The following is an 18,324-nucleotide window of genomic DNA, read 5'->3' as shown; positions in this document are numbered from 1 at the left end:
CAGGGACACATCTCTATCCCACTGAACTCAGTGAGCTTTTGTTATGGACTTTATTGGATCAAGAATTTAGAAAAGGAAACTGGAATAAATAAATTAGAGATTTAAGGCCTGCCTACATTAGGGAAATTTGCACTGATGCAGCTACACTGACATGGTGCACTGGTGCAAATCACTAATGTAGACACACTGCCCTGGAGCAACTTATTGTAATACTGGTGCAAGTGCAAGGTCCATTTTGCGTTGGTACAGCACATCTATATTAGGGGTTTGCATCAGTGCAAGTACATCTGACCCTAATGTACACAAGCACTAAAGGTCAGATTTTCAAAGGTATTCAGGCCCCCTAAAGATGCAGGCAAACACCTAGGGAGAGTCTCAAAACAAAAGCAATGGTACTTAGGTACCTAGGCACTTTTGAAAATCCCACTAGGCACCTAACTGAACTTTTAGGTGCCTGAGTACCTCTGAAAAATGGCCCTAAGTTATGCAGTGCAACGTTAGCCCAAGTTACACTTGTGTGGCAAGAGGATAATATGCCACTAGAAAAAGCAGAGTGAGCAGTTAGATCCAAAGCTCAGGCAACCGTTGCTCTTTGCATTATGGCTTAGACCAATCATTGTCTCACTTTGGCTACAACCCTACAGCGCGCTCAGGTTTAGTCAGAACTTGCACATGCGAGAGAGCGAGTCTGAGCCAAATGGTAAACAACAAATAATAAATATAAAAGTGTGTGGACCCGAGACCCATCCAAGTTCTCTATACACAGTCATTCCCTTAAAATAACCTTAGGTTTAGCAAGGTACTGTCACAAAGGTCCTCCCCAGTCTAAAATCTACTCCCCCACATCCAGCAAAAACCCTACTTGTCTGAGCTCTGCTGCAGTCATGGCTGAGATCCTGCTAGATAATTTTAACTCCCCAGCTAGAATGGAGCTTATCAGAGCAGAAGAGATGTGCTTCATAGATAAAAAAACAACTTCCTTTAACCGTAGATTAGATCAGCAGGCTCAGTATCCGTACTTAAAAGCCACACAGCTATGCACGCTGCTTGTCTCCAGTTTTGCCAAAGCTCACTGCTCGCTTAGGTCTTGTCTACACTACAAAGTTTTGATGGCAAAAGTTATGCTGCTTTAAAGTGTTTTAATTAAAACCGCTGTTGCATGTCCACACTAGCTCCTTGTGTCGGCAGAGTGCATCCACACTAACAGCTCTTGCATCCACACAGAGAGCAGTGCACTGTGGTAGCTATCCCACTGTGCAACTGGCCAGGCGGGGGGTGCTTTGGGAAGGGTTTGCAAATGCCTCCTGGGGCAGATACAGCATCACATGATGCAGGTTTCTCAATCCCATCGTTCCAGGGACATCCTAGTAGATTGTCAGCCCCTTTTTCAACTGGAGGGGGATGGGGGTGGGAGAGGAGAGTGGTGTGTCTGGGGCAAAGGAGACAGCAGGCTGACCGGCTTATGCTGAGGTAGGGGGAAGGGAACCTCCCCCCCGCAAGTCAGCCCCCAGCTCTGCTCTGCACAGCAGTCTCTCCAGAAGCAGCCTCCTCTGCCTGCCTGCCTATGGTTCTGTGATTCCCTCCGAGTTCTCCCACAGCCTCCTCAGCTGCGGGGAGCTGCATCCTGAGAAGCTCTGTGAGCTCTCTGTGCTGAGGAGTGTCAAAGCAGCACAGCAATGTCTCCTGTCCCCACTCCCCGCTGCCTGCCACCCTATTTTTAGTGTAGGGCAGAAGAGGAGCATTCCACATTAATGATTTGCTCTTTGTTCCCCAAACAGAGCAGGATGCTCAGCTGTCAGATACTTCCCTGAGCTTTGAAAGGGCGGGGAGGGGCATGCCTGCAGGGTAGCAGAGATCAAAACAGTGAGCAGAGCAGTCAGGGCAGGCATTGTGGGATACTGGTGGACAGGAGCGGCGCCAGGGTTTTTGCTGCCCTAGGCGGCAGCGCTCCTCCTCAGTAATCCGCGGCAGCTCCTCCTCTGAAGCTGCATTCTCGGCGACGGGGGTCCTTCCGCTCCGGGTCTTCGGGGCACTTCAGCGGCGGGTCCCAGAGCGAGTGAAAGACCCGCCGCCGAATTTCCATCGAAGACCCGGAGCAGAAGAAGCCCCTCTGGGCAGCCCTGGTTCTCGGCGGCATTTCCGCAGCCGCTTTTCTTTCCGCCCAGAGGAATCGCCGCCGAAATTCCGCCGAGGGCGGCAAAATGCCGCCCCCCACATCCTGCCGCCTTAGGCGACGGCCTAGGGTCGCCTAGTGGAAGCGCCAGCCCTGCTGCTAGAAGCCAGTTATGTCGACAAAACACACAGCAGTGTCTACACTGTCTCTTTGTTGCTTTAACTTGCTGCAAAAAGCTTTATGTCTCTCATTGAGGTGGTTTTATTTTACCGACAAAAGTAGCTTTGCAGTGTGTATACCTCCCCTGTTTTGTTGGCAAAAGACAGCTTTTGCCGACAAAACTTTGTAGTATACACAAGGCCTTACTTCACACTGTGAAGAAATAACACTCGGACAGTTTTGTTTTTTCCCTGGCATAGCAATGACATTTACTAGTGGACATCTGCACTGCCCTCAGCAATGGCATCAGATCTACTAATTACATAACTTGGATGAAAAAATACCATTCCCACCCAGAATGTTGTCGTGTTTTGGGTAAAGAAGTCATCCCTCCACTTAAAAGATAAAGCTTGAAAAAGATGCTTGTAGAATATAACACCCATTGCCCCAAAGTATTATCCTATTTAGGATAACTTCTGGTCTCAAGGAAGCCCTTGAAGTTAAGTGGTTATACCCAAGAGCAGATTTTGACATAGGTTTTATGGTAGGTTCCAGCCTTACTTTCCACAGTGCCCTGTGTTAAAGTATTTTATGATAGGGGCATGGCAGTGACCCGTATGATTAGACAACCTAACATTTGCCATTATAAACGATTTGTGCAACTTTGTTTTGAGAAGTTGTCACGCCATTATTTTTAGCAGGCCTTTGAAATGTGACAGGGACATAATTCTGGGTTCAAGGAACTATCTTTCACTGGCCCCATGGAAATCTGTACCTATCTGTCTGCATTTATAAGCTGCTGAAAATAACCATCACCTGTCTGTGTTGCACAGCTTGTTTTCAGCAGCATCCTTCAATATTCCATTAGCCCTCCACATCAATCACCTTAGTGCCTCACTTCAGCAGTCCATATATGTGTAATGCACGGTCTCATTCTATCCAATGGGCAAATAGAATTTTTGCCAGGCTGATGTATATACAATGCATCACATACACCCTCCCCCCCACTTCTGTGGTAATGATATTTGTGTGATTTATCATGCACTTTTAACAGTCCTTTTTGCACTCTGCCCACTAACCCATCTCCACCCTATTTACTTTAATATACAAAAACCCTGAGCTGTTTAATTCAGCCATATTTTTAAAAAGAACAACCCCACAAAAATATTTCCTACTTTCCTCTCAAATGTGGAATTTCCCACAAAATCATACTGGCCAGGGTCCAACTGCAGGCAATATTCAGAGCTGCACCAGTGACAGTTTTAAGGTCCACTATCTCATGACTCCTCAATGGAAGCTTTAGCCCATATGAGAGGGGAGATTCCCAGCTTCCCTATTTTAAAAAGTTTCTAAAACATATTGGTTATAATTTTTTTTCACTCCGTCAGAAACCTCTTCAGCTGGATTTATGATACTGCAGAAATCTGGTTTTATTTTGGAGATTTAATAGAGAACTTCCAATACAAACATGAAAGTCTCCCCAAAACATTTCTAAAGTAGTTTTTCGATTACATCTTTGGTGCCTACAGAATACACGAGTTTTTACCAGCACTTATTCAGGATGATTCATACAATTCCCTCAGCGCTTTGCCAGTCATGTGAGCAACATAGACATCCCAAACTGATGAAAGTGAACCCTTTAAGTCACACTTCAGCTTTATATTCACTCTCTTTCTCTCTGAGATTTTACACACAAAAGTATTTTATTATACATACACAGCACACACCCTTGTTGGCCACCAAAGTCCAACAGGATGAGACCGATTGGGTGATGGTAAAGAGTTTAGTTCTGTTGCTCTCCTAAATGCTTAATAGTTTGGGGCCCACAGTTCCACTGTCAAAATAGCAATTAACTGGACAGAGTAATATGGACTTATCTCAACCAATTGGACTGTGTTTTGCAATCTAGGGTGGTGCACTTCCCCTTTTGTTTTCCTGCCTTGTCTCCCTCTTTTTCAGCAGCCTTCTCTCACTTTTTCTCTGCCTGCACTCACCTAGTTGGGAGTTGCCACAGAACTATTTTAAAGTTGAGCTGTAGTAGCTGGCACCTTCAGACACCTGTGTACCCTGGTATCCTCTTTCCAGGTGCTGAAGTGCTTTAGGAGAAATAAAAGATCATGGTATCCAGGAGTGAGAATCCTGGTATACACCAGATCTAAGAAGACGGTAATACAAGTGACACCTCCTCTGAATCACCAAGACACGTGGAATAAAGGATCCTAGAGATGTGTCAGAGTCCCAGCGATACCAGGTGCTGAGGTTCAGTAACTGAGCAGGCTCCTACTGAAAATTAGGTGTGTGGGAGGGAGGTAACATCAGCCCTTTACCAAACTCAAATTAGAGGAGAGAGGAATAGATATTGCTCTCCCCTTCACCCCCCACCCCCCATTTTTTTTAAATGGGTTGAGAAAACTGACTGGAGTTTGTAGTTTACAGTAAAAGCCAGCATGCCTTAGGTTAAAAGAGTGATCCCCTTCTCCTCCCCACACACCCTGTGACCTCTAAAACCTGTGACTTTTGGGCATTTTACCTTACAGTCTGTCCACATTTCAACCAGTGGGGGAGGAGTTTTCCCCACTCCCTCTGGGAAGGAAGAATGGTCTTGTGGTCTAAGAATTCCAAGCCCATAGCAATCACCAGCTACTGGGCTGGTGGCCACTTTTACCTTTTGTTTACAAAGCCACTGGTTCTCTTCACTGCCCCCATTCAATTCTGAAATGAATGTTTAAAGCAGCTGCTGTGAGTAAGCAATATGGATGCCCACCTTTAGCAGGTAGCTACAGTTTCAGAAAATTTGTGAGCCCTGGGCCCACAATTTCTTTTTTGAGGCCTCATCTAAGCTCGGAATTTGCCTCCCATTTCAGCCATCAGTGGCCAGCCATTGATGTAGGCACACTTATGTAAACTCTAACGTAGACAAAGGAAGCTTCTATTTGCACTGGTGGAAATGAAGGTAAGTTACACCAACGCAAATGGGGGCTTTACTAGTCTATTCTAGGGGTTTGCACATCAGTGGTACGCCACAGATGACTCAAATCAGGGCAAATTCTCAGGGTGAGAAGATCTTAAACTGTAACTGCCTATCAAATGCAAGGGGCTCTGCAGTGACAATTCACAGCAGCTGCTCTAAATGTTTATTACAAAACCTGAATGAGGGCAGTGGGAATGGGAACCAAACATTCCAGGTCAGCTTTTTAATTAACAGTTAAACATGGGAAGTAGGACTATGCATCTATGCAAGGTTATAAAAAACACTTATCACCAAAGGGTGTGATTTTCAAAAGTGCCCAAGGCCCAGATCCTCAAACTTCCACTGAAGTTAGGAGCCCAAATATCTTTCAGAATCTGGGCCTTATGTGACTTAACACAAGTCAGTGGCTTTCTGTGAGACTTGTGCTCCTAAGTCATTTAGGCACTTTTGAAAATCTCACTTGTGGTTTCTAGGAGTAAAGATCCTGAAACTCAGAGTAGGTGGGTCTGGGTGAGCAGAGCAAAAAGAAAAGAAAAACGGTTATAGGTGCCAGATCAGAACAAGAAGGAAATCTAGGGTGGAGAAGAAAGGCAGGAAGGAGATTTGGTAGACCGGGCAGCAGAAGTAGAGGTTGAAGGAGGAAGCTATTCAACCTCACAGTGATCCAGGAGTTAGATGGTAAAGAAGTTGGCAAGCTGATCAGGAAAATAAAATGACTTCAATTATGTCCCCTGACCCTCTTTATTGGTGCTTTGCTCTGCTGGTTTAGAGTATTCTCAGAAGCTAGTGATGAGTTTACTTCTGCACAGAGTATTTTCAAAGCTGCCTATCGTTTTCACAGACAGAGATTTTGGTTGTCTCCATTATTGAGTGTTCATCTTGAGGCACGTTAAAAGGGGCTTGATTTTTTTATTAATTGCTGACCACTAACACCTTGAAATCTGGGTCCCATCATGCTGATTCAAGTTGGACATAAAAAAACTGATGCACTCAAAAATCACCAGTCACTAAAGAAAATCTTGGCTGGTGAATTTTGTTCTATTATGAATCAACTGTACCTTCACTTCTCTGAGAGATCATGGCATATTAACAAGAATGTATTGTGTATACGTGTGAAAGCACTTGCACAGTGTTCACCAAAGGAAAGAAGAGCTTATGTGGGGCATTTCCCAGGCACCTAGGCTCATGTTTGTTGATCTATTGTTCTTTCTCCCCGTTCTTGTAACCACGTGCTACCATTCACACATGTGCACAGGACAGGCCAGTAAGCATTGGCCAATCTATGCAGCAAGCACTTCCTGTCAAGGGAAAAGAGTTTCAGTATGTTCCCTTTTTAGCAGGTCTGCAGCATAAGGTTCAACACTCAGGTTAGCATAGGAGGAGGTGGGAGAGGAGATTTTCAAAGGCACAAAGGGGAAGTTAGGTGCCTATCCTTCTGTCTAAAATAACTTATGTTCTCTGATCTTTTGACCTTTAAAATGCTAAATGGATGAATAAAGGTCACTGACTTTCTGAGGATGGGGTTAGACGTTTCATTCAGTGCAACTACTAATCTGACTAAGCAAGCAGTCCATTTGGAACATTTCAACCTCAGGGATAGGTATGGCATCCCTTCAAGATTTCTCAACTAATGTTACCAGTTCATGGTGGACAAAAGTTATTCCTTCCATTTAACCAAATAGTAATTTCCATTGTCATCTCCAGTTGGCTTATGTTTCAGCTACACACATCCACAATTCTGGTTAACAATAAATGCTACATGCATGTGGTAAGGAGAGAATTGATCTTCTAAGGGGTTATGGTAGAAACATAATCAGAGGCTGAAAGGCACTAGAATGCACAGGGTATTCCCATTGCCTAAAGAACCAGATAGAACAATGGGAAAGTCTTTAGTAGAAAAATGTGCCTGGTCATCTTTTTTCATATGCATCTTGTGTAAATTACCATGGCCCACAAGTTCTCCCTCTACTGCAATGTGTATATAACTTGTGGGTCGTTACAATAATCTGCTGTCCATGACCATCTCCCCCTTTCCTCTAAATTGCCTTCCAAGGTCATCTTGGTATTTAACTTATGACCTCTGATAATACATAGAGAGATAATACATAGATAGAGGTGTAGCAATGACTCCTTTAATGTGCAATGTAAGGAGTTTCTACACTTCTATGCCACTGTCACAGTGGTAACAGGTTCTTCTCCTAGCTGTCTAGCAAGTTTTATGGTCCAAACATTGTAGTATCTCTGCTATTGCATTCATTAAACCTTGACTGACATTAAACTTTTTCTGGATGGGGGAGCCACCTTATCAAACCAAAATGTCTCTGGAGGCCATATTTCACTGACTACGTAAAATGCATGCTGCATGCCAAGCCTTGCTAATGGGAGATGAAAGTCATGTATTTAACTCTGACAAAGATGGAATGATAAACAAAATGCCTCCCTGTTCAGCTGGAGGGACCCTGAAACATGCACTGATAAGTATTATGAAAGCAGAATTAGATTCTCCCTTATTATGAACCCCATTTTTACTTTTTTTTAAAAAAAAGGTAGCAAGCAGATGCATGTATTATACTCCAGACAGCACTAAGATTGTGTAGAATATGGGGTAGTTATGAAATTGAGGCCTTTTAAACAGGAGAATATAATTTTCAGAGAAAAACTATGGGGTTAGCTCCGGGAGAGAAGATTATTAGAAAGGATGAAAGCAAATCCAGCTCTGGGGGGAGGGCGTCTAGAGAAATAACATAAGTTTTGGATTCAGTGTCTATAATGAATAGTGCCCAGAGAGCACAGTATTGCAAATTGTCTTTGTTGTTATATAGGACAGTGCATCTCTTCCTTGCAAAAATGAAACCCCTGCTACCCAAGTAGCCATGCATGGTACATGAGGGTCTTTGAGCAGCTGTAGAAAGATATGCTGCAGTCAAGATGATGAAGACCTGTTTTACCACTGGGATCCTATGAGGACAAGAGATATATTTCATTGTATAGGGAAACCCAAGAACAATGTGTTTGTTTTATAAAAACTCCCTGTAGATATGTACTACTTTGCAATCTCACTACAGGCGTGCTGAGAAGAATTGCACCACCAGCAAAGGTGGGTTTAAGCATGGCCCATTTTGCATAATCTGTGTGCGGTTAAATAAATTTGATGTAATCAAAATATTGGCTGTTTTAAAAGTTATCTATATTCACCAGTTATTTGATTAGGAGGTTTTAAATCAAGATTTGAATATGTTGTAATGGCAGGTTATTGTGGGGGAGTGATAGGTTCCGTTCACTGATCGTGTTAACAAAGATATAAAGGCAAGATTTTCAAAAACAGGTGCCTAAAGTTAGACTCCTAAATTCATAAGTGGCCTGATTTTCAAAACTGCGGAGTGTAACACTGACAGATCTCAGTCGTCAGAGGGCGGGCCTGAACCTGGGACCTCTAGAGCTTAATATATGAGCCTCTACTTCATGAGCTAAAAGCCATATTGCTCTTTGCTAAGGCTGTAGAGCAAACTGATTAATCTCTCTCTCTCAGTGGTCTGGGTGCCACTAGATGGGACAGTACACCACAGCTGGAAGTGTGTGGGTTACACTGAGCACCTGTACTTTTTTTTTCTTTTTAAAGAGTCAGACCACTTATTTTAGGTGCCTAATTATGGCTTTAGGAGCCTAATTTTATGCTCCAACTTTTGAGAATATTTGCTTAAGCGCTGAACAAAATCAAGACTCCCAAGGCAGTATTGGGCTGGTGGTTCTATTCATGCTACGCCCCTGCCCTGCGGGGTCAGTTTGGGTGAGCCATTTCCCCTTTTTGTGACTCCTCTTCCCCTCCCATCCTTTGTGTGTCTTCTCTGTTTAGAATATTAACTCTTCAGGGCAGGGACCCTCTCAATCTTTTGTTTATACAGCCTCTCGCACAATGGGGCCCCATCTCTATTGGGGCCTCTAATTGCTACCATAAAATAAACCCTTCTTCTGGCACCTCTGTTTATCCAAATATCAATGGAATTTTACTAACCCCCAGTGTTGGCAGACAGACAAGGAGGGCATTTTAATATTTATTGCCTTTTCCTAGCAAAAGGGACATTTCAGTCTTTCCTGGTATTAATCCCAGATCTGGAAGACAGAGGAAATGTTGATTCTATGGCTCTGTAAATTCCTTCTGAGTTGGTCACCCTAGTGGAGACAAGCAGCAGCACAGGTATATTTGAATATTTTACTCTATCAGAGTAAATATAGGCACATACGTGTGTCAGGCAGCAACAGACCCAATCCTTCACACTGGACTGTGAGTTAATGACTCTGCGCTTGTCTACACACTGCATTAGTCCACCACAGACAGGTGTAAATTCTAGTGTGCATTAGTATGTTGCACACTAACTGTGAACTCTGTTGGCATGCACTAAAACTTCCCTAGTGCATGTTAACATAGCTCCATTCCAAACAGTATTACATTAATGCACAGTGGAGGACTTTTAGTGCGTGCCAGGAGGGTCCACATGGGCCAGTTAGTGCTCAACACACTAGTGCTCATTAGAATTCACACCTGTCTTGGGTGGATTAAAGCGCGAAGCAAACAAGCTCTTAGTCTAAGGCCAGGTCTACACTAACCCCCTAATTCGAACTAAGGTACGCAACTTCAGCTACGTGAATAACGTAGCTGAAGTTCGAAGTACCTTAGTTCGAACTTACCTCGGTCCACACATGGCAGGCAGGCTCCCCCGTCAACTCTGCGGTACTCCTCTCGTCTAGCTGGAGTACCGCAGTCGACGGCGAGCACTTCCGGGTTCGCCTTATCGCGTCCAGACAAGACGCGATAAGTCGAACCCAGAAGTTCGATCGCTCACCGCTGAACTACCGGGTAAGTGTAGACCTACCCTAAGAAGAAGTATCAGCACTTTGCAAATCAGTTCTGGTTCATGATTAGCTGTAAACTAATGGATTTGGCCATTTTGCAGATTACACAGGAAAGAGAAATTCAAGTGATTTTCAGGGTATGCACAATAAAAACAGCAAGAGTCATTGCAGAGCAGTCTGTAAAAAGGTTGGACATATATAGCCAAAGAACTTGCAAGTTATGAGCAAACCATATGCTATAATGTGAAATGTTTGAAGAAATCCACCAAGTGCAGAGCTAACGTGCTCATGGCCAAGCTAATGTTCAGATCAGAAAACTGAGTGTTCCACGTGTTAACAAAATTGGAGTAAGCTTTATTTGCCTTGGAACCACGCACTTCATAATCTATTACTGATCTCTACAGCAGAACAGTTTCCTATGCAGAATGAGAAGGGTTTCATCTCCTTGAGGGAGATGCATGCAACCAGTCATGCTTTAGAAACTAGACAAGTGGCAGGATCTTTCTAGTTCCTTTAGGGTGAACTGGCCTGCTGGCCTGCAGACTGCATTCCCCTAGGTGATGGCTGGGGGGAAAGCACTGAACAACCTCATTGAATTACCATCTGCTACAGGGGATGAAGAGACTCAAGACTTCCTAGTATACCAGTCAACTATACAGTATTTTGTTTAATACTATGGTGACTAATATTTCTAAACACAGCAGACCAACCATCTTACCCAAAACTCTGTCATTCTTCTGCTGTCCTCCTGTACTGGTTGAAAGGTCTTCTGGTACAGGCATGGGCTCATCTGCATCATCTGGGACATCACTTACCGGAGGACTTTCCTTTCCTAGTCACAGAAGAATAAATAATAATGTAAGATTAATAATATTGGGTGGAATAGCTAAAACACTTACCAGGGACCCTAGCCTGCTATCCTCTTGCATGAAAAGCTCCTCCTGCAGTGGGAGTTATATGCATGGAAGAACATCCTTGCTAGATTTACTTTACCCAGAACATCAAGGGACTAACCTCTTACTTTTTTCTCTGGATGCTACATGAAGATAAGTAGATTTTTGCTCTGGGGCTAGCACCTATGAACAGCAAAACTACTGACAAATTGTCTAAATGCTCTAAAAGCTCTACTCACAAATGGCTAGGGTCTACAGAAGGGGTGGTCAAACTCTTTGGCCCAAGGGCCACACTGGGGTATGGAAATTGTATGGTGGGTCAGAAATGCTGACGAAATTGGGGGTAGGGGTGCGGGATGGGGTGAGGCCTCCGGCTAGGGGTGCGGGCTCTGGGGTGGGGCCAGAAATGAGGAGTTCAGGGTACGGGGGGGCCTCTGGGTTGGGGTCCAGGGGAGGTGAGGGCTCTGGGGTGGAGCTGGAGATGAGGGGTTTGGGGTGCTGGAGGGGGCTCCAGGCTCGGACCGAGGGGTTCAGAGGGCGGGAGGGAGATCAGGGCTGGGGCAGGGCGTTTGGGTACAGGGGAGGGATGTGAGGGCTCCAGCTGGGGGTGTGGGCTCTGGGGTGGGGCCAGATTAAATGGTCTGCCAGGCCGGATATGGCCCATAGTTTGCCCACCCCGGCTTACAGCATGGCTTCACTCTTTGCCACAGTTCTCACTGGCTGGCTCACAACACAGGCTTAAAAATGGCTTGACCCTACAAGACGGTTAGTTCCCTCAGCTCCCAGTGACTTCTGTCGCTCAGCACCTTGAATGATTTGGCTTGCCAGTGCACGGCTGCCAGAATCAAGTACAACCCAACATGGGACTGCTTTGTGTTTTGTGATCTCTCGTTGGCAAAGTGAAACAAATCAATAGCTTGAATACAAGCTTTTTGCAGTATAAACAAATCAGGTTCCATAGCAATTTTTTAAATTAAAAAGGTAACATTTCAGTTCCGAATGCAAAACATTTCAGAAAATAATTCCACTCCTAATTACTGCACTATAACAAATGGGGAGGTTTCCTGTGTTGATTTTCATTCACTGTGGGCAGGACCGGCTCCAGGGTTTTTGCCTCCCCAAGCGGCGGAAGAAAAAAAAAAAGTCGTGATCGCAATTGCGATCAGCGGCACTCCGGCGGCAGCTCCACCGCACCGCTTTCTTCTTCAGCAGGAATTCGGCAGCAGCTGCTTCCCTCTGAGAGGGACCCACCTCCAAACAGCCCGACGTGCCGCCCCTTCCCCTTGGCTGCCCCAAGCACCTGCTTGCTGGGCTGGTGCCTGGAGCCAGTCCTGACTGTGGGTACAACACTGTTGTCTAGTACTACAGCATGCATTATCCTGCCAAGAGGCCCTCTTACAATGGCTTTAAACACTATGCGTCAAATTCAGGCCTGGTGTCACTCTACTGTAGCCAATGGAGTTATCTAGGAGATTAATTTAGACCGCCATTATTAAAAGACGATTCTTTTATCAAACAATAAAGAATGAGATAGAAAATGGGCTATATTCTGATCTCACTGATGTCGGAATAACACCACTAACTTTACCAGCTTTAATTACTGAGGGCCTTTTATGAAGATCATCTACAAGTATTTGAAGACGGTATAGAAAGGAAAGTGCTGCTAAGGACTTTGTGGCTACATAACTAGGTATAAAGGGATTAAATTTAAAAGGGAAAAAAAAGTTGACTTAATTTCTTATTGATGAATTTATCAGATTGTACAACAGTCTCCCAAGGGAAGCAGCAGGAGCAGCATCAGATGAATCATTTAAAACTACGGTGAACAAAGAACTTCAAGATAAACTGTGGGGACTAATCCCCGCACTGGCAGAAGGACAGACTACATGGGTTAAAATGTCTTTCACATTTATTTATGGAGATATCCTATCTCCTAGAACAGTCCTGAAAGGTCATTGATTCTAGCCCCCTACCTTCACTAGCAGGACCAAGTACTGATTTTGTCCTACATCCCTAAGTGGCCCGCTCCACGATTAAACTCACAAACCCTAGGTTTAGTAGACCAATACACAAACCACTGAGCTATCCCTCCACCCTAACTTCTAACTCCCATCTCTAACTTCTATGATATTTTCATAAAGAGACAGATAATACTGACTAGATGTGGATGCCCAGCTGAAGATGGGTTGGGTAAGGGAAAAGAAGGAGCATGAACTCAGAGCAAAAAAGAACAAAGCAGGAAGCAAGCTGATTAAAATGTTGTTTTGATTATTATTTGCTCAGATCCTTTGTGCAGCTAGCCTTGTAATTTCCTTCACTACTTTACAGGCTTTAAGGAACTTAAGAACTGCCAACAACTTTTTCACGGCAAGTCACAACTTGCCAAGCTGAGATGCATCTTACAGAGAGTGGGGTAATATGGTTTAAACATTTGAGCTATTTAAAAAAAAGAAGAAGAAGAAAAAATTTAACTCATGGGCGAGGGTCATTCCCAATCAGAACCAGTTTCCCTAATCGTAGATTTTTCTTGGCAAAATGGCTTAAAAATAAATAAATCAAAAGCCACTTGCAAGTTTCAAGGCCCTATTGTGCTCTCCATTACGCCAGTTAAAGCCCACATACTTACTCTAGATTTGGGAGAAGAGCGATTATAAAAAGCATCGGGCTTGTGTTTCTAAAGACCAGTTTAAATAGGTAACTGCATACCACATGGAATAGCAAGCTTAAAATCAGAACTGTATTCCTCCCCAAAGTTAAGCATCCTACCTCCACATCTTTAAAGGAAGCTTTTTGGGATTCAAAAAAAATTTAGAAGGCCAAGCATTTTGGCAGTTTACTGTAAATAACCAGGTTTGCCAGATGGATGCGGCTTGTTTAGTTTTACTAAAGAATGGGGCCAGACACCTAACTGGTGTAAATCGATGGACTTCAGTGGAGCTGATTTGCACAAGCTGAAGATCGAACACACTACTTTGTTTGAGGAAACTCCACTTTGCAAACTTTGCTTTAATAACTCTTGTCACAGAAGCTTGGGATTTCTTCCCACCGCACATGATAGCACAATCCTCGTATACGAAAAGACTGGGTAAAAATAATAGTTTTAAAATAGCTATGTTTGTGGAGCTTTTTCTCTTGGATTCCAGAGCATGATATTCTTATTTCATGCCTTAACTACATCTAAATTGTTACACCCTGATAAATTCACTACTGCATGGCAATCTTACAGATATGCAATCTTGCTAACATTTCTTGCAGATGGATTTAAAAATGGAAAGGGGGAAAAGAAACAGTTCTCCATTTAATTTCTTACAGGCATGTCCAGAATAACAACAGATGTAAGGGATGTAATTGTAAAGGTAGTAGTGAGCACTGGGACCATTTCTTAAAATGTCACAAAATCATAGAAGTCCCACACATTTACTCCACTCTTATACATAGTTTTGCTCAAAGTGTGTGAAACACACACACACACACACACGGCAGTCTAGCATCTAGGTGTAAATTTTGTTTTTTTAAAACAGCCTTAAAACATTCCCTTGTTTATAAAAAGCTTTAGAGGGAAAGCACAGGACTTCTGGGAAATCTGAATTCTATTTCTGACTTTGCCACTGAGTCATTGGGTGACTTTGGGTAAGTCACTTAAGCCAAAAATTTTAAACTTGGATGCCTAAAATCAGGCACCCAAATCGATATTTAGGCTCTCCAAAGAGGGTCTCAAATGCCTAACCCCTGACACATGTGTGAGAGAATTGTAGCATTAGGGCCCAAGCCTGCAGACTGTTTATTTTGCAAACTGAAGGCCCTCAACCTCTTTGTACTTCAGTTTCTCCATCTGTAGCATGGGAATGATAGCACTGACTACCAAACAGGAGTTTTGGGAAACTTACGGAACCAATCCAAGAATGTTCTGAGCATTTTTTACTCCCAATGAAGCCAACGAGCACAGAGCTGGCTCAGCATCTCCACAGAATTTTTTGACGCCTCCAAGGTTCAGGCCAGAAAGGTGCTTTAGAAGCACTCAGTATTATTAAAAGTAAGACAGTCAATGTTTTCTTTTAGAAATACTGGATCTTTACTTTTCTAGAAACTAATAATAGCTAAAAGAGCTTCTGAAGCTTTAGGATTATTTTGAGTGGTAACTCTATGGTCACTTACACAGTAATGCAAGAAGAAAGAAATAAGATTGTCTTGACTGAAGACTAGGAACCTAATTCTCCTTTCACTTATGTCACTTTTAAACTGGTGTAAAGTCACTGAGATTGATGAAATTTCTCCCAATTTACACTGGCTTAAGAAGAGAATCACTGGAGCTAAATGCAGCGATACCGCTATATACACCAGCTGATGCTCTAGCCTGCCATGTCAGAAGCAAAACCTTTTTCCCTGTTTTCTCATCAACTGGCAAAAGTGGAGAACTACAAATAGTGGTTCCTTGGGGAGATCTTTGTGTGATAGTGGTGAAAACATTCACACTGGTCTTTCATTCTCCCTCAACTGTTAAACCCAATCTAGAACTGAAAAAAACAGCAGGATAAACACTGCTGCTTAAGTGAGATATTATCTGTGTTTTCTGATTCTCTTGTATGGGCACCGGATACTGTTTGGTTAAATGTATGTCAGCTCTCTCTTCATTTCAGAACTGCAACTGCTTGCCTCATGAAATATCACTTTCAGGAGAAAAAAGGGTGAACTATGAGCTTATCATAGAGCATTTTGGTTCCTTTAGGAACTAGCAGTGACCGAATTCCAAGTGGGAACATTTGTGTTGCAAATACAAAGGGCCTGACTCTGATCTCACTTATGCCCATTTTATGCTGTGTTAGGGTGACCAGATGTCCCAATTTTATAGGGACAGTCCTGATATTTGGGGCTTTTTCTTATATAGGCTCCTATTACCCCCCACCCTCTGTCCCGATTTTTCACACTTGCTGTCTGGTCACCCTATGCTGTGATGGCCTGATTCTCCACTGACACACCTTGTGTCCGTTACAGCTATGCAAGTAAATGGCTTCCAAGTGCTACCATTCTGACTTGACAGGGCTCTTACACCTACTTTACAAAGTATGAATAACTATACCAAGCGAAAGGCAGTGGCACATCTAGTCCATTGGCTCAGATTCTACAGTGGGGCTGAGGAGCACTAGGCACAGTGCAGGAGAAGAGCTGCAGTTATGACCCGTCAGTCCTGGAACTGTACAACTGCCAAGCTTGTCCCCAACATATTACAGCAGCCTTGCCCTGCAGTTATGTCCCTGGAAGCATATGGCATCCCCAATAGGGTATGATTCCCTTCATCCCATGCCTGCTGGCCAGCAGAGCTGACCAACCAAGCAGGGGTGGCTCCAGGCACCAGCGCAGCAAGCACGTGCCTGGGATGGCAAGCCGCGCAGGGCGGCCTGCCGGTCACTGTGAGGGCGGCAGTCAGGCTGCCTTCGGCGGCATTCCTGCGGGAGGTCCGCCGGTCCCGTGGTTTCGGCAGCAATTCGGCAGTGGGTACGCCGAAGGCGCGGGACCGGCGGACCTCCTGCAGGCGCGCCGCCGAAAGCCGCCTGACTGCCATGCTTGGGGCGGCAAAATACATAGAGCCACCCCTGATGGGAAGGAAATAAGTAGCACCCCTTAAAGGGGTGTAAGCAGCATGTAACTGCTCCTGTGAGCTCCAGAGAGCATTCTGCCCCTGCCCCCTCTCCAAGCTGTTCTTCGTGGCATGAAAACTAGGCTATGCTACTGTATGCAGCATCACATACACAATAATATCAGATGGAAAAATTAGGTATTGAAATGATTTATTGAATCAGCAGTTGACCTGTGGATGATGTCACCACCAACATCAAGAGAGCCCAAGAGTCAAAGATCAATGGGTCACTGGCACAGCAGAGTGGGGAGGTTTATGCAGGGCATTTGCTGTTGGCAGATTATATCAGGGAGCTAAAATTCACCTCAGAGTCCACTTTTTTTGAGAAAGGAAAATCACCACCAAAGAATCTTACTTATTGTCTCACTTATTGTCACTTATGGATGCTGTGGAAATACTAGAAGTGGTACCAATCCTTCAGCATTTGGAGAGCTGGAAGTATTCCCCTCACTGAAATACTACTGGAGTTCCCTTCAAATCTTCCCCCCAAGGAAAGAGGCAGAGTGTGGCCTTCTAACCCATGAGTCAAAGCAGCCTCCCATCCCCTAGAGAGCTAGCCCACCATAGCCCATCTGCAAGATGGAGGCCTCAATAAACAAAGGTGGCCTGTTCTAAACAGCATACTAAAAGTGAAAACTGGAAGTAATTTGCCATTGCTGTTGTCAAATATTAGGGAACCTATGGGGAGGGCAACTATATGGCTCCTTGAGACTAGAGATGGAGCACTATAATATTAAGAATAGTATTATCTTGATAATTATATTTTCAGACTTGCCAAGGGACCAGTTCTATCCCCAATGAAGTCAATAATAAAACTCCCAATGGGAGAAACACAAGAAGCCAAGGGCCTGTAGAATCCTAACTATGATATTCATAGGGCAAATTTTAGAGGCCTAACTCTTCCAAGCAACACTTAAAGGTTCTTTCAATACGTTGACACCTTGGAATAAAAGAGTTCTGACCCGTAAAGTCTAATGTCATTGGTGCTATGGCTTTTACTATCTACCCAGATATTTATCTACCCAGTCTTTATTTCTTAAGCCAAATTGCGTTATAAAAGATTTGGGGGTGGGGGGGGGCAGGAGAGATTCCATAAACCTCCTTGGTGAGCAATTTTTTTTCATTAATATTTTCCCCTCATGACCGAAGTTTACTTGTCCTGAACCCGGCATGTACCAGTCAATCTTTTGTCCATTCCTCCGTCTCCCCAAAATACCCCCCAATGTGAGTCTGACCATGCTTCAAGGATATACTACTGTAGATTTAATGCAAAACTACTTATATTTTCCTTGGCTTCGTTATTTATAAAGTTCCTTTTAAAAAAGTCTATGCACTACTAGGTTTGATATTAAGTGATACCATTAATTATGTCCTGCTTTCCACTCTGGCATTACAAAAGATCCAAAGCAATTATAATGACAATAACAACAACACTGCACTCTGGTACAGAGATTAACAGGAATTCAAGATTTTCATCGGAGATGTATTCTTTAAGGATCTCACCTGAAACCTGAGACATATCTTGAGCCTCATCTGTTTCCATTTTCCTCAAGTAATCTAAGAAAGAGAGGAAGAGCATTAAGTTAATGTGAAATACAAAAAAACATGACAAAAAGCGTGGGGTGGGGGGGAAAGAAAAATCCTTTGCTATTTAACTATGAGATTATCTGGCAAGAATAATGTATTTTTCTCTTTATTTTCC

The 18,324-nt window shown here is 43.7% G+C and overlaps 1 protein-coding gene across 5 annotated transcripts in view; it reads right to left on the bottom strand.

Annotated features, from left to right (window-relative positions):
- The window catches only part of IKZF1 (IKAROS family zinc finger 1), a 93,208-nt gene that overhangs the window by 60,883 nt on the left and 14,001 nt on the right, over positions 1-18,324 (bottom strand). For all 5 annotated transcript variants that reach the window (XM_034761325.1, XM_034761326.1, XM_034761327.1 and 2 more), the window contains exons 2-3: positions 18,126-18,179; positions 10,813-10,926 (exon numbers count right to left, since the gene is read on the bottom strand). In XM_034761325.1, coding sequence (XP_034617216.1) covers positions 10,813-10,926; positions 18,126-18,179 — 168 coding nt within the window. The remainder of the gene's footprint in view (positions 1-10,812; positions 10,927-18,125; positions 18,180-18,324) is intronic.

Source organism: Trachemys scripta, chromosome 2 (assembly GCF_013100865.1).
Source record: "Trachemys scripta elegans isolate TJP31775 chromosome 2, CAS_Tse_1.0, whole genome shotgun sequence".
Classification (NCBI taxonomy): domain Eukaryota; kingdom Metazoa; phylum Chordata; order Testudines; family Emydidae; genus Trachemys; species Trachemys scripta.
This window is presented reverse-complemented; position numbering and strand designations above follow the sequence as displayed.